The sequence below is a fragment of the Sciurus vulgaris genome (genome assembly GCF_902686455.1).
Source record: "Sciurus vulgaris genome assembly, chromosome: 9".
In the NCBI taxonomy this organism is placed as follows: Eukaryota; Metazoa; Chordata; class Mammalia; order Rodentia; family Sciuridae; genus Sciurus; species Sciurus vulgaris.
The window spans coordinates 20,446,795-20,462,877 of NC_136469.1; the positions used below are offsets into that span (position 1 = coordinate 20,446,795).

The window sequence follows — 16,083 nt, forward strand, 5'->3', positions numbered from 1 at the left end:
AATTAGGAGTTAATGTTATACTTAAAAAGTGCTTAGAATACCAGGAACAAAAAGTTGTTACATGCTAATTGTTAGTCCTATCAATCTATTCTCTCTGTGAAACAAGGAGTGGTAATTACTGCTGGAATTGACAAAAGAAGATGTGGAAGGTTGAGGAAAGGAAAATTTGATAAATTTGATAAAGCCATTGTGGCTAACGGAAATGCTAGAGCTGATTATATAGAAGGATTGGAAGTCAGTTCTGAGAGACTTGTTGAGTCTGGTGACCATGAATTTAGAATCATGATTGTGTGATTTTTTTCCCCCATTAACACTCAGAAATTCAACGCAGAAAAGACAAGGAAAGCTGTTGAATTACCAGAACTGAGAATCTTACCCTTGGTTTGATCAGAAAGAAAGCATGATAAACTGAATGAAGTGGTGAACTCTGTTAAATAAAGTGGGAGTAAATGAAGAGAAGATTGGAAGAAATCTGGTAAGTTGATCAACAGAGAGAAAATAAGAGGGACCAAGAGATTTGAAGTCTCTGTTAGAAGGAAAAAATGAGTAAGGGAGTTGGCAAGATGGGAAGTCGTATAGTTAAGCCTTTGAATTCTGAAACAGTTCCATTTGATGACAAGGCCCAAGTTGTAATCATGAAAGTGGACTGGTGCAAAGTAGAGTAGGTAATGGCTACTGGAGATAAAGAAATTACAGATCCAAGAGGATAGGTCTTCCATCAAAGCTATGAGTGTGACCAGGAGTGATAGCAGAAGTTGGCAGTCAGGTTCCACAGTTTTCCATCAGTAAGAGGCAAGTACAAAATACTGAAGAATCAGAGGTGGCACTGCCAGGCAGAAAGCTGTAATTGAGTGTGGTAATGCAGGCGTGATAACGCTGACCAAGTCCTATTCTAAGAGATAAGGCAAAGTGTGTAAAAACAGCCATCTTTCTGGCTGTGAAGTTTAAAGTAACAGTCTTTGCTGGGAGAGTGTTAAGTCCCAAGGGTTGGATTCTCTATAGGACGATGGGACTTAATGGGTTAAGGACGGGGCAGAACACACCAGAAGCAAAGAGTGGGAGAGAATTTGTTCTCAAAGGAATGGAATCCAGAGGACAATGTAAATAAGAGACCAAGGAGGGTCAGTCAGAACTTCTTCAAGCAACTGAAGGCAAAGGTTGTGCAGCTACCTATAGATGGGGGATATGGTGGGGTGTGGAAGATTTCAATAAAAGAAAGGTTTCCAAAAGAATTAAGCAAGGATTTGCTGTTTGAGCAAAATCGTTTTTCTCTTAGACTTTTTCTGTAAGTTCGTTTTTCTCTTCCTGCTTGTCCCTTCCTTCTAGATTTTTCTTTTTTCTGAAAAAAATAAAATTAAGGAGGTCTTCTGTCCTGCTCCCCGCTTTCTGCTTTGCCTAAAGTCCCTCTTCTCCCTTCCATCCCCGGTTTCTTACAGAACCCGGTTTGAGAATGGGAGCGCCGCCCCTCACCGGAGTGGGCGGTGCCGGGGCGGAGCAAACAGAAGTGGGCGGGCCCTTTCGCGTCGACGCGAGCCGTAAGGACGCTGTGACGTAAGAGGACATCCGGTCTTCCCCCTAGTGTCCTAAACCGGCAGTCTCCGCCTTCCAGGGTCTCCGTGCCCTTTTCCCCTGAGTCCTGGTCCACGAGTTGATTTGCTGCCGCCGCGAGCCAGCCTCCCGCCGTTCCCCGTCCCTCGGCCCCCGGAGAGCACCGGCCTCCCCGCGAGGGTGAGCGAAGCAGGCCGGGCGCGTGAGGTTGGGTGTCCCGCGCGGGTGGCGGTCGGCGGTTCCCGAGCCTCGTGGCGCCTCGGCAGTCTCTGGACGCCGCCTCCACCCGCCCGGTGCTCCTGCTCCAGGCCTTGCTCGCCGAGCCGCGGGGCGCCAGCGCCGGTGGCCTCCCTGGGTGACACGGCGGAGTGCGGAAGTTAGTGCGTTAGTGGAGAGGGCGTGGACCCGTGTAAGGCTGTGACGAGGCATTGGCCGTGGAGTGGCCAAAACAAGTTGGAGGAAAATAAACCTGAGGCTCGGGGTTGTCATTGAGTTCAGAAGACCTGTCTGTCTGGGCACGCAGAACATTCATCCTCATGATCACCGCGTGGTTACTTTCTGAGCTCCTCTGGGCAGGACAGTGCACCGTCTAGATTTCTTTTTTTAAATTTTATATTGGAAAAGTGCCCTAGTGGCCTGAACATTATTTAAGTAACCACCAATTACCTCTTTGGCTGGTCTGCCCATAGTTGGGAGTCAATACCATCTTGCTTACTACTTGGGTTTAATTGGATGTTCCATTCTGAAAACTAGTTCTTTCCTACCGAGTGAGGAAAGCCAGTTTTGAAGTCGTTTTTGATATAGTTGGTGAATATTTGTAGTGTTAAAACATTTAAACCCTATTAAAATTATATGTCCACTGTTTATAGAGAGAAAATCAACTAGAACAACTGTCAAAGCAATTGTGGTACATACGTTTAATATCTTTTCAGAGAGAACAGTTTGAATTTATAGTTTAACGGTGGCATTTAATTTGATATTTATTTAGATATCAGGAAATAATAGATTATTATGCTTCATGTCTTGGCATCCTTAGATCATCTGACTGTAGCTCAAAAGGTGATTTAAATTGGGTTAAAATGTGATTTTAAATGATTTCTTGTTCTATATCCCAGTTAATATATTTTTTTTTTTTAATGAGGGTTATTTAATATCAGAGCAATGTTTTTTCTTAGTGGGCAATGAAGTTATTTGAGTTTTAGGATAAATTCTTTTGATGTTTCCATATTTTAGAATTATTTGGTAATGCAACTAAGAGCCTTATTTCAAAGACACTATATTGGGGAATAATGTGTGCTTAATATTTCGTGGTCATCAAAATAAGAGTTTAGTTTAAAATTTAACAGAAATAACACTTTGTTTTACTGTTTCTCAGTTTGTTAAAACAGTAAATGCAACCAGGCAATTACATCTTTTCTGTTCTCTTGTGTAGAAAGAGAAGAAGATGCCTAAAAAAAAGACTGGTGCAAGGAAGAAGGCTGAAAATCGCCGAGAACGTGAAAAACAACTAAGAGCATCAAGAGGCACTGTAGATTTAGCTAAACACCCATGTAATGCTTCAATGGTAACACTTTTTTCCCCTAAACTATATCATATTTTATCTGAAATACACCTGAAAAAAATTTAATAGTGTTCCCCCGTTTATTTTATTACTGAGTCTGAAACTCATGATAGAGGCATGTTTCCTTGTTTTCACAAACACTGAGTAGCAGTGATTTTTTTTAAAATTTTATTTTATATTATAAAACTTAGCGTATTGCCTCAGATATTGTGGGTGATAAGTAGACATTGAGTAAGAATGGATAACCAGAGCTGTGTGACATTTCCAATTTCTCTAGCCTTACAGGCCATAACTAAGTTTGTCTTAGATGGATTTTCAGCTTTTTCACTTAGCTATTTTTAATGCATTTGATTTCTTTTTTCTGTCAACGACTTTTCAACATCTCTTTTGTGTTCTTGTTCTGCAGCTTTATTAGTTGTGCTGCATCTTGGTAATTCTGGCTGCTTTGAATGGTGAAAGTTGTGAAAAAAACAAAAGATTATGTCATCATTACCTTTTTTCTTTCTTTGATCAGGTTTCTCTGAGTTATTCCATTTCTCCTCACTTCTACACTTCTCTACTTTTCCTGTTCCTGTTATTCTTTTCCCCCTTCTGTTGTTCCATCAAACATACATGAAGGGCTTCATATGACTTAATTTAGCAAATGTTTATTTTGTGCCCAGTACTGTTTTATATTCTGTGGGGATACATAGGTGAATGACATGTTTCCTGTTACCACTAACTTATAGTTCAGATGTGTGCTACTCAGGACTTGTTTACTTATAAATAACAAATATGACTTAAATAACCTTTGAAAAATAGTTTATTGAATAGATAATGGAATAGTTAATGTAGCTACAAAGGAGAACGATACAGCTGGGACTCAGGGACAACTGAAATCTAGGGCAACTTGTAATTCCAACTTCTGCATTTCCTTCTTTTTGCTTATTCCATTTTCTCACACATTGTTTATTTTTTTGACTTCACAGTTATTGGTAGGTTTCATATGTTATACCATGTTTTGTTGAGCTCAGAGGGAAAGAACTCTTTATTATAGGAAATAGAAATTGTAGGAAATTATAAGTTGGTCCTGAGCCAGTGCCCTTCCCAGGACTAACATTTATGGGGTGGGGATAGGAGTTAGGAGCAGGATTACATAGCACAGGTGTGACAGTGGGATTCCTTTCTGAGTGTCCACTTCCTTTCCAGAGCAAAACAGTAAGTGACTAGCATATAGAAATACACATAATGAGAGAAAGAAATCTGGATAATGGTTTAGTAAAGGTAGCAGTGTAGTTTTTAGGACTTAAAATTATGTGTGCATGGGGTACATTTCACAGATAAGGTGGGGTTATCACCAGAACTTCCAACAAGTAGAGATTTAATGAGTAGTATTTGAATAAATAAAGCCCTGGAGAAGGGAGAATATAAGACATATTTGGGGAAAGGCTGGTCGATAGTAACTTGACTTGACTGTTAAGAGAACAGGCCTGAAAAGTGGTTAGGGTGAGCATTTAAAGCCAAGTTAAAACGTAGGTATTCTGTGATCTTTATTATTTTGCATTCTCTCTTTCTTGTGTCCATTCTGTAGTATTTGATTTCTTAAAAACAATCAAAATACAAACCACCATAGTATTTAGCCTTTTTAGTGATAATGCCACTTCCTCTTCCAGTGTGGTAGCCCAGAATATACCTTTGTTGCACATCTGTGTTGTTTGAGTGTGCATAGATGCTTGTATACCTAGGGTGGAATTGGAGGATTTGGGGTAGTGCCACTGAAGTTTTAACATGGAAAATGAGATTCTTTATAATGTAAGTAAATGTGCACTTTTCAGCCAGCAGAAAAATTAATGTTATGTTTTTACATTTTATAGGAATGTGACAAGTGTCAGAGGTAAATTTTATTTACTTTTCTATCTACATGTAATAAAATATTTGCTCTGATATTTTACCTGAAATTTATATATTTAAAATTTTTTATTTTACATGACAAGGCGGCAGAAGAATAGAGCCTTTTGCTATTTTTGTAATTCTGTACAGAAGTTACCAATATGTGCACAGTGTGGTAAGTATATAACTGAGAATGCCTATCTTTTATCAAATATTTGTTGACAGTTAATCAGCTTGAACCCATGGGTTCATCATTATTGTTTACAAAAATGTAAATACCTTACCATTAATAACTAAAGTGGTTATTTGATCTACCAAAAAACTTCACATCTTAGTTTTTCTTCTTTGATAATGTCAGAAAACAGTGAAGGTAAAATCTAGACAATAGGTTACCAACAAGTTTTAAAAATTAAAAGATCAGATTTTAGCTTAATGTAATATCTGATGATCCTAAATTTTTAATTATACCAACCATAGTCTCATCAGTGCCCATTTTTTTCACTTTTGTGAATTCTCATTCCTCCTGAAATCTCTCTGGTCTCTTAAACTATTGGGAATAATTTTATTCCATGTACCTGGTTCTTAATTTGATCAGTTCTTTTTCTGTTTGATATTTATATGTGATTCTTCAGTTTCCTCACGTTTTCCCAAATGTCTGAAATAGAGTTCTTAAGTCACATACTGTTTCCAATTATAGGTGGAAACTTTTACCATGAAATAATTATTAGAATAAAATTGGATATTTATGTTAAAAGTTCTGAAGATCCACAATAAAGAAACCTGATTAACTTTATTAACTTTAGATTTACCCCTCCAACTTTATTTGAAGACTATCCTTTCATTAATGAGATGCTGGGACAATTTGAGATGTGCCCCCATGTGTGTTTAAATTTGATAATACTGCAGAAAGTTGGTAGTGCTTTGGCTACAACTCTGAAAATTTCAAGTGCAGTTCTGGCTATCGCAGAAGACATCCCTTCAGTTCTGCAATTAGTGAAAAACAGAAAACTGGCCTAGATGGAACACTCTCCTGCCTGGTTTTTTATCCTTACTTCATAAAGGACAAATTAATGTGGAAGAAGAAAATATATTTTGTAGAAGGTTAAGAGGTAAAGTCTCCCCATATTTTCAGTGTCTCTGGGCTTGAATTGGGTAACAGCTATATTTAGGTGCATTTTCCCCTTATTGATTCTTATTGTTAGACATGGAAAAGTTGGGCAGCCGCTGCCTGCCTCATTTCTAGTTTCTCTTTCTACCCATGTCCCATTGTCTAACTTTGTTTCCCAGGAAATCAAGATAACAAAATTGTGAATTATGAAATGCAAAATTAATTTTAAGATTTGACTTTTTAAAATGTTTTCATTTATCTGAGAATTCATAAGATTTTAAAATGTTAAAATGATCATTAAATTATCAAGCATAACCTGCAATTTTAGTTTTTTATACAAGCATGATTTATTATATAAATCAATTTATCATGCAGTACATTTTTATAGATTTATTAATGCCTTTCTAATCTCAAAAGATTTAACTCAGGTAATGAGATCGCAGTTGTGTCCATTTTACCTTTTTAGTTATATGAGCATTTCATTTGCTTTAAAATTATTTGCATGGGAATTAGTCTGAATCAAAAGAATTAGTGAGTAATTGCATGTACTATGTAGTCCTAATAGTGCAAGTTTTTTTTCCTACTAGGAAAAACAAAGTGCATGATGAAGTCTTCAGACTGTGTCATAAAGCATGCTGGCGTATACAGTACTGGCCTTGCCATGGTGGTAAGCTGCTTGTTACTTTTGACACTGGGAGGTTTCTAAGAATAAGAAAAAGTCATTCTGACTGAGAGTTATTTTTTTCCTAAATAGCAGTGCTTTGTCTCTTGTGTTTTCCATCAGTTATTTCTCAGTGGTATCTTTCTAAGGGGTTTTACTCAGGCTTCACAAATATCATTTACTATACTGAAAGACTTTCTTAGCCAGTGTTCAAGCCTTTAGTTAAATAACAACTGAGTTCTAAAAGAATTTACGATGATTTTTTTTTTAAATATATTTTTTAGTTGTAGGTGGATACAATACCTTTATTTTATTTTTATATGGTGCTGAGGATCGAACCCAGGGCCTCACACATGCAAGGCAAGCGCTCTACCGCTGAGCCACAGCCCCAGCCCCACGATAATTTTTTTTTAAACATTACATTTCAAAAAAGTGCATATGTTTAACATGAAATATCTTCATTGCATATACGATTTTGTAAAGAAATTTACTGTTTTAATTAACAATGGATTTTGTGGTATATTTTGTTTTCTTTCACTAAAACATGTTTTCCTTTTTAATATGTTAGTATATTCTGTTTTTTTATTTTATGCTTTAGGTTTAAATTCTAATCTGTGATGAAAGTAATAATATTTTCATGTCCAGAGAAAAATTTTATGGAAATTTATAGTATTTATGGTAATTCTCCAAAAATATATAATTTTCTACTATGAAGCAGACCATTTTCCTTATTGCCTGGCAGTCTGGTCCTTGAGCTTTCTCTCCAGGTTCTGGTAACCATTTCCTCCCCTTCATTTGTCCATTTAGGTGTAGAGGTGGTAACTACATCATCCCTTGGTGTTTTCTTTTCCAAAACCTTTCCCTGTTATTTGTAAGTCATCTGTTTTAAAAATCATAGGTTTTCTAATTTGGAAGTGCCTTCTCTTTCTTGCTACAACCCTGACTGATTCAAGACATATCTTTAAGGTTTTACAAAACTATATTGATAATCCAGTTTTATAAGTCAACAAGCATTCTTCATGTTTACTGTTTACTAGTTACTATTTTGTTTTGTTTTTGTTGTTTTGTTTTTGTTTTTGTTTTTGTTTTGTTATAGAGCCTTGAATAGCAGAATATTATGTTGAGGTTTAGGAGACCTGAATTAAATCTTAGATCATCTGTAACCCAGATCTGGTATTTGGATTTAGTCTTGGGCCTCACATTTCTCGTTAATAAAGGAAAGATCATCTGACCCTACTCTGTTAAGATTCTAAGATTCTTTCTAGCTTTCAATATTTTGTAGGTGTCAGTATATCATTGAAACACTTTTATTGGTTATCTTGCAATATAATTGGAGAGTCTTACACTGTAATTTAGTGTCATGTAGTTTACTTCAATTTTTCCCCCACAGAGAAATGTTATAATGTCTTAATTCGTAAGTTATCTTTAAAAAAATAGAAGAAAATGAGGTTTAATATTTTCTCAGTTATTTTAGAAAAGCTACAGGATTATTTTATGACATACAGATAAAATATTTTTTCTTAGATCAGAACTGGTAGTATTTAAAAATTCAATTTAGTTATAGGAATTTGGTATAGACAAGAAAGCTTGAATTGTGATCTCAACTTCGTTTGAATTAGAACTCATTTTACCTAATTAATAATATGAGGGTAAGTATATAGTTTCCTCATTGCTTCTTTTTCTTTTGACTTATAGCTGAGTTTTGTGTATTGCAAGTAGTTGTTGGTGAAGTAATTTTTCAGAGAACTCTTAATTTTGACTTGGTGTGAACAGTAAAATATTTTCTTTAGTGAAGCTTCCCACTATCTTTGAGGGTTAATAAAATGCTAAATGTGTACAGTTGTGATGGTTGCCATTAGTTAAACAACCGTTGCAGCTGGTCAAGGACAGTGATTATGTTTTCTTGTTCCTTGGTTGTAGGGTGCGATATGTGACTTCTGTGAAGCTTGGGTTTGCCATGGTAGGAAGTGTCTCAGTACCCATGCCTGCGCCTGCCCTCTGACTGATGCCGAGTGTGTTGAATGTGAACGAGGTGTATGGGACCATGGTGAGTGCTTAGTACAGGCACTGAGCGTGGTTGTAAATAAGGTTGATTTTTAGACATTCAGAATGCTATTTTCAAGATTTTTTTTCAGGGTACTGTAAATTCTAATTACTATTTAATTAGAAAAGTGGTATATACCAATAGTAACAGTATTGTTTATGTAAGCAGTCAGGGAGGGGAGTCGAGGAGAGCAGATGGTGTCTTTGAGCATTATGTAAGTAGCCAGGAGGTAATATGAGCTTATGTTTATGGTTCAATTTCAAGTACTTGGTTTTTGTTGTAGTTTTTACCAGAACAAAGATTGCTGTGCAATTTTAGTGTACCTCTGAAATCACTTGCCATCTTTTCTGTGAAGTTTTATGGATAAAATTTTTAAAAATTAGTTTATCATATTCATATCAATGGTTTTCTTTTTTTTAATCCAATAGGAGGCAGGATATTTAGTTGTTCTTTTTGCCATAACTTTCTGTGTGAAGATGATCAATTTGAGCATCAGGCCAGCTGCCAGGTTTTAGAGGCGGAAACATTTAAATGTAAGTTTAACTTTTTTTTTTGATGTTAGATGTTCTTTATACCTGAGAGTCTGAGTGGTGTAAATGTTAAACTTAATGGAAAGGCAGTCAGGTTTTTGTTCTGCTTATTACCATCTTTAATTCATGTATCTGCTTTTTTCCTAGAAGAAAAACTAAAAGAGTTCTGAAATTTTCAGCAGGGATGCCAGTGGCATATTGATTGAGTAGGTTCTTCATTTCGTGGACTTGACCAGGCATTGTAGGATTATAGTAATCCTGGTCTTGCATACCAATGTCATTTTCACCTTCAGGTTATAACAACCACAGCCCACCTCCCTCTGCCATTTCTGGATGGCCTCAAGGGTTACCACCCCTACTTTCTTCCTGCTGTTGAGTGCAGTGTTGTTAGAAGCAGAGTGTGTCAGAAGTACCTGCAGGGGTTTTAAAAATACAGGTGCCCGGGTGTTATCCCTGGGAGTCTCTTTTTAAGCGTATAGTGGGTGCCAGGGCATCTGTATTGAACCTTCACATATAGTTCTCATGCATTTTCCAGTTAAGAATCAGTATTACTGATTGGGTTACCAATGTTATCATCTTCACAGATAATTTCTATCTTGAAAGATTAATTGAAATGAAAATCCAAATAAATGATTAGTCTCTGCTGCCTAGCACTTAACCCCCTCATTAAATCATAGTTACCATCATAAGAAAAAGACTAAAATTTCCCAATAGTCACTTCTTTTAATTTGGGTCTTATTCTGCTATGAAATGCTAATTTCACATTTATTAAATTGTGATTGATAAATCATTGATCTAAGTACACACACAATATGTATATGTGCATGTATACATGTATGTGTATGTATGTATGAAATTCTGTAAGTATGTAGAAACTCTCAAAGATTAAAAGCATCTTAAAGTGTATAGCATGTTTGAAGCTATCCTCATCTTTTGTAGAGTGTATAATGGGAACATTGACTTATTTTATTTGGGGCTTGGGAACTCTACATAGTTATAGCCTTTGAATCCAAAAGACAGGCAACTGCGAGTGGTACGGTGAGAGCAGTAGTAATTCAATAAAGAACAAAAGAAGAAAACTGAATAATGGACAGGGTTTTAAGATGAATCTGTCTCTCACAGGTGTCTCATGCAATCGTCTTGGTCAGCATTCATGTCTCCGTTGTAAGGTATATTTATGGATTTTTCTATTTAGATTTTGTTGTTATTTTTGGTACAGGGGATTGAACCCAGGAGTGCTTAACTATTGAGCCACATCCCCAGCCTCTTTTATTTCTTATTTTGAAACGGTCTTTCTAAGCTGTTTAGGGCCTCACTAAGTTGCTAAGACTGGCCTTGAATTTCCAATCTTCCTGCCTGAGCTTCCTAAGTCTCTGTGATTACGGTGTGCACCACACCCAGCCAGTGTAGGTTTTGTTTGTAGTTCCTATATACCTCCACCAGTCCTTGGATTATTTATATGGTAAATAATCTATATATGACATAAAAATTAGTTTCTTTTATTTTTGAGATTTTGAAATTGAAGTTGAAAAGGGCCTAAATGAATTTCCAATAGTGATCCATTTGGCTTGTAGTATCATTGCCCCTGGTACACAAGTCCCCCAGGTCCTGGCTCAGTGTTTTATACCTTATGTTTATGAAGAACATTGTAACCCCAGGGTTGGGAGTGTATTTTAAGTAATGTTAACTGCACCTGCTTAGAAGAGTTTAACTGAAGTGCGGTTATCGTAGCGTTGTTTCCTTGCGCTGTCTCCAGCGTTTCTGTGTGTAACTCAGTGGTAAAGCGCCCCTGGGTTCAATCACCAGTAAGAACGACAGCAGCAAAAAGGGTTTTTCTGGTATTTCTTATTCCTGCTCTTTCTCTCTCAACTATGCTCCAGTTTTAGCAAGGCGTTCAGTTCATTGAAAGCTTTCATACTGTCAAGCTTTTAGGTGATGTCTGTGCAGTTTCCTTTGTCTGGAACACTCTTCTCCATTTGCTTCCCCTGTTGCACCCCCATTTACCTAGGCATCCACTCAGCTAAGACTTCGTGCCCACTGGCAAGCCTTTCTGAATCCTGTGTCTGGCTTAGTACCCCTCCTGTGCACTTCTCTTTCAGTGCTTAGTGTCGTGTAACTGCTTCTCCACTGTCCCCAGTTAGACTGTAGAGTGAGGGTGGACAGATTGTTCACCATTGTGTCGTCATGGTTCACAAGTCCTGGCAAAACCATTTCCTTTAGAAAGTTAAATCAGGAGTGTGACTAGTCCTAACAAAATTCTCAAATCTTTCTGTCTTAACCAAACTGTATCTAAATTCCCTAGAGGGAAGAACTAGGGACTGAATTAGAGCAAATTACATTCCATGCTTTTATAATTATGACACAATGAATCCTAATGTTATGTATAACTAAAAAGAACTAATAAAAATTTTTAAGTGCAAAAATAAAATTCCCTTGTAATACTGAGTGATATCGTTTTATATGTATTTACTTATTTTTACTTTCCCTACATAGGCTTGTTTCTGCGATGAACATACAAGGAGTAAGGTGTTTAAGCAGGAAAAAGGAAAACAGCCTCCTTGCCCTAAATGTGGACATGAAACTCAGGAAACAAAGGATCTTAGCATGTCAAGTAAGCTTCTCAGGATACTTAGGGAATGTTTTACTTTCTTGCTTAGGCAAAATTTATGTTTTTTCTCTTATTTTTCAAATCGCTGTTTCTCCCTTGTCTTCTCTTAAGGAAGTAAGTTTCTCTTGTAATTGTTTCTTTTTGTTTGTTTGCTTTTTTGTGCATGGGGCGGATGGGGGGTGGTCAGGATCCTAGGGCTAGACCTCAGGGCCTCACACATACTTGGCAATTGCTCTACCACTGAGCTCACCTCCAGCCTTGCAAATGGGATTTTATAGCTTTGTAAAATAGATGGGTATGATTTTTTAATTTAATGTAAGAAAAATACCCACATTCTCTTTGGTGATTTCCTCCATCATCAATAAGAAATACTGGAATTTAAGATCAAAAAGAATGACTTCTGTTTTTCTAAGGCTTCCTTATTAAATAATTGATAGCTATAAATCCTTAAACCTTCATTTCTTGAAAGTCAGACTCATTCTGAAGTTATTCTTTGGTGTGTAGTACTTGAGTACAGTGCTTACTGCATGATACATCATACAATAATCATTATGGTTTTTATAGAAAATTTTAATGAAGGAATAAGGCTATTACAAGTAAAAAAGTAATCTACTGCTTACAATTCTAGTCTAACATGCTGACAATAAAGGAGCTCATGTTTTGTTAAAGACAAGTTTGACTTTACTAAGTATGTCAGAATGGAACCATAATTCTAAGTGACTCTGACACTGTTTAATCAAAGATGTAGTCGTACACAGGTGAAAGTGATGATTTTGCCGATTGTGATAGAAAAGTTGTTTTCTAGTGTATCTGCATTATAAAATAGCTCTTAAGAAAAACATAATGACATAAAATCAAAGTTTTCTGTGATTAATATGATTCAGAGATGAACTTGATTATCTAAATGAAGGGTACATTAATTTTTAATTTACCATATCAGAATTCTTTTAGTCTGATTTTATTTTCTTTTTCCAGATTTAATGAAATGATAACAGTAATCTTTGTTATTTGTTGTGTGTTGTAGACTCATTTTGTATTGTATGAAATTAGGAAAATATGGACTGCTTTCTTATTTGGTAATAAGCAGTAAAGTCATATAGTTTTATACTTTATTGAAAAAAGTATAGATGTAGAGAATCTCAGAACTGAAATGCCAATGCATATTTGTCCTTTGTAGCACGCTCACTCAGATTTGGCCGGCAGACTGGAGTTGAAGAGGGGGATGGAGCTTCTGGTTATGATGCCTATTGGAAGAACCTTTCGTCTGACAAGTACAGCGACGCAGGCTACCGTGACGAGGACGATGATGAGTATGAAGCAGAGGACGATGACGAGGAAGACGATGAAGGTGGAAAGGATTCAGATGCTGAATCATCTGATTTGTTTTCTAATTTGAATTTAGGAAGGACCTATGCCAGTGGCTATGCTCACTATGAGGAACAAGAGAACTAGGGGAGCTGCTTGCCCATTGGTGGGTGTGTATGACACGAGCCAGGGGCACGAGTCGTGGGCAGTCATGTGGGTGTTCAGAAGCACCGGCACTTGACCTTGTTCCATTACTAGTACCACAAGGCTAAGGAGTAGGGCACAGCGTTTTTATAGGAACGGATAATCAGGCTTTTAGTATGAGAGAAATGAGTTTCAAATGTAAGACATTTATTGATCCAGGCAAATGAAGTATCATGGATTAGATTGCTACTGATTTCAATAATTTCATAGTTTCTGCCAATCACATACATATATAGGACAAAGGAATAAAATGGTAATATATTTATTTGAAATTAAATTACTGTTTTTATTAAAGGAGCATTGCTTATAAAATCACTGTGTCTGGTTTTATAAAGTGGAATGGGTTAAATGGATGACTGTTATTTTTTCCTTTTATGTCTTTCCACAGAATGAAAGTCATGTTATATTCTAAATTTTCTTTAAATGCTTATGTTATTGTAAGTAGTCATGCATGTTCAGCAATTGGCCCATTTATCTCTCTTCATAATATATATTTTGAACAATCCCTGTTTTAATACCTAAATGTATTGACAAAGGTGAATGCCTAGCCATTTTTCAGAAATATAATACCAGAAGTAGAATTACACATGCTTTACCCAGGAAATTTCATTTTTGGAATAAATCTAATATTTCACTTTAGAACTTTTGATACTTTATTTCTTCTCAGTTTTTTTCAATTTACTTTGGAAAACATTCCAATATTTTTCTATAAACTACTTCAGTTTTTACCTAATGAAAAATTGTAGCAGAGACTAATTATGTGATAGCTGTGTCACTGGAGGTAGGTAGAGAACTGACAATCCATGGCACAAGTTCAGTTTTACAATGAATTTGGATGATGCAGTGGTAGAAGGGAAAGTCGTGTCTCACTGGCTGATATTGTGGATGTATGGAGCAAATTTGGATGGCTGTTGTTCTGCCATTCTTGTTCTAGAGAAACATAATGAACAGCTCTAGGCAGTAACAGGTAATGGAAAGCCAGGTGGGAAAGCCACAGGGCCTGTGCTTGCTGGAGAAAAGCTTTTCATGTCTCGAAACAGAAGGGCTGAGGAAATAGGACCAAGCTGAAAACTTGACAGTCTGGGTAATTCAAGGGTAGTTCGCAACCAAGATACCTGTTATGCTAATTTTCAGAGCACTGCTTAGGAAAACCTAAGCCCCACCCAGCAAGTAATATGGAGATGTCTGAATGGATGTTACTGAAGATTTTTACTCCCCAGACTTGACCTTTGAGTCTATTCATAGCCTGTGCCTTTGAGTTAAGGACAAGCTTTTCCTACCCTATTTCCAAGATGGATGACAATGCAGAGGTTTATTTACTCAGGCAACATGTGCCCCTTTTAGCCCTTGCTTTATCTTCAGGCCATTATTAGTTAATATAATCTCCAGACCTTAAATTAGGTTTAAGTCACAATAATTAAGATTGTGCTGCACCCAAGAAAATGAATATACTCTAAAGGAGCGAGCTGGTTAATTCTTGTAGAATGTACTGGGAAAAATAGGAGTAAGCTAGCATGCTTAAGATCAGGATAGAAAATCAGGGGAGAGCATGATGGCAGCTCTCTTGGATTGCAAGAAAGGAGCTATCTTAATAAATTACAAGTTTTAACACCGTAGGTAGGATCCTGGGAGGTGTTGTGAATTCATTACCATAATGACTTCTAGAAGTGCAGAAATCAATGGCTTATTCGCATCCAGGGTTGCTGTGACAAATGGAGGAAAGGATTTAAAAGGTTGAGGCAAGTGGGTACACTAGGACAGATGGGTAGTCCACCCGGAAGATCTGTTCCAGGAGAAAGTTGCATGAGAAGGCTCGGTGGACATGTAACAAGGCCACAGAGACATGCACTGGTAAGATTAGTGTCACTAAAATGTTTAGGGTAGGTAACTAAACCAGTTCTGCTGCTAGGGAAGAACCGTTACAGTGTGTAGCTCGCTCCTGACGCTGTGTGAATAGACCCAAAAAAGGTGACCGAGTGGTAATGCCTAATTGCCCTAAGTCAGGGGCCTAATGGCCGTGAATCAGTGGGAATGGCAGCCCAAAAGGACCTAACCTGCAGAGTCCCTTACTTTTTACCAAAAAGCCTACAGCCATTTACTCTGGTAATTCTACCCTTGGAAAGGGGGAACATTAGGCATTTCAAAGACTATTGGACGTGGAATCTCAACCAACATTTTTTTCCTTAGTAATGAAAGGAGTCCTCACCAAATTTTAGCTTCCAGTGGTTTCACTGAATTTGTGAAAGGCCAAGTGGAACCTCTGAAAAACGTTACCCGTGTTAGTTTCTTGTCACTATTACAAAATACCTGAGGACCATGTGAGAAAGGGCTTATTTTGCCTTACTGTTTTGGAGGTTCCAGTCCACGATTACTCGGTCCTGTTGCTTTGGGCCTGTGGCCAGGCAGCCTACAGGTGAGGGTGTGTGGTAGAGCAAAACTGCAAAAGAGCAGGAGTTCCGAGTCCCACTGTCTCTTTCAAGGTCACTCTTTTACTGACTTAAAAGTCATCCCCCAAGGCCCTACCTCTTAAAGGTTCCGCCACTCCCGGTAGTGCCACCCTGGAGGTCAAGACTTTATCACATAAGCCTTTGGGGGGCTTGTGATAAAAATCCAAACTATAGAACTATCGCGTCTCCTCACTCCAG

At 37.2% G+C, this 16,083-nt stretch overlaps 1 protein-coding gene across 2 annotated transcripts; it reads left to right on the top strand.

The window, feature by feature from the left end:
- Positions 1-1,556: 1,556 nt before the first annotated feature.
- On the top strand, positions 1,557-14,084 carry ZNF330 (zinc finger protein 330). Of its 2 annotated transcripts, XM_079154120.1 has the most exons (10): positions 1,557-1,728; positions 2,981-3,112; positions 4,963-4,982; positions 5,083-5,153; positions 6,674-6,753; positions 8,668-8,794; positions 9,220-9,324; positions 10,444-10,490; positions 11,815-11,932; positions 13,107-14,081. In XM_079154120.1, the coding sequence occupies exons 2-10, from the start codon at positions 2,993-2,995 to the stop codon at positions 13,379-13,381; spliced, it is 963 nt and encodes a 320-aa protein (XP_079010246.1). In that variant the 5' UTR covers positions 1,557-1,728; positions 2,981-2,992; the 3' UTR covers positions 13,382-14,081. The 2 variants fall into 2 exon arrangements, with proteins under 2 accessions (XP_079010246.1, XP_079010247.1); XM_079154121.1 differs by lacking the exon at positions 6,674-6,753 and having other exon boundaries at positions 1,711-1,728; positions 13,107-14,084.
- Positions 14,085-16,083: the final 1,999 nt, after the last annotated feature.

Bases quoted from the DNA above. Each gene is read 5' to 3' on its own strand.
- ZNF330 (XM_079154120.1), top strand. From the start codon at position 2,993: ATGCCTAAAAAAAAGACTGGTGCAAGGAAGAAGGCTGAAAATCGCCGA. The intron at 10,491-11,814 runs GTATATTTATGG...TTCCCTACATAG, and splicing joins ATTCATGTCTCCGTTGTAAG to GCTTGTTTCTGCGATGAACA. The intron at 11,933-13,106 runs GTAAGCTTCTCA...TGTCCTTTGTAG, and splicing joins AAAGGATCTTAGCATGTCAA to CACGCTCACTCAGATTTGGC.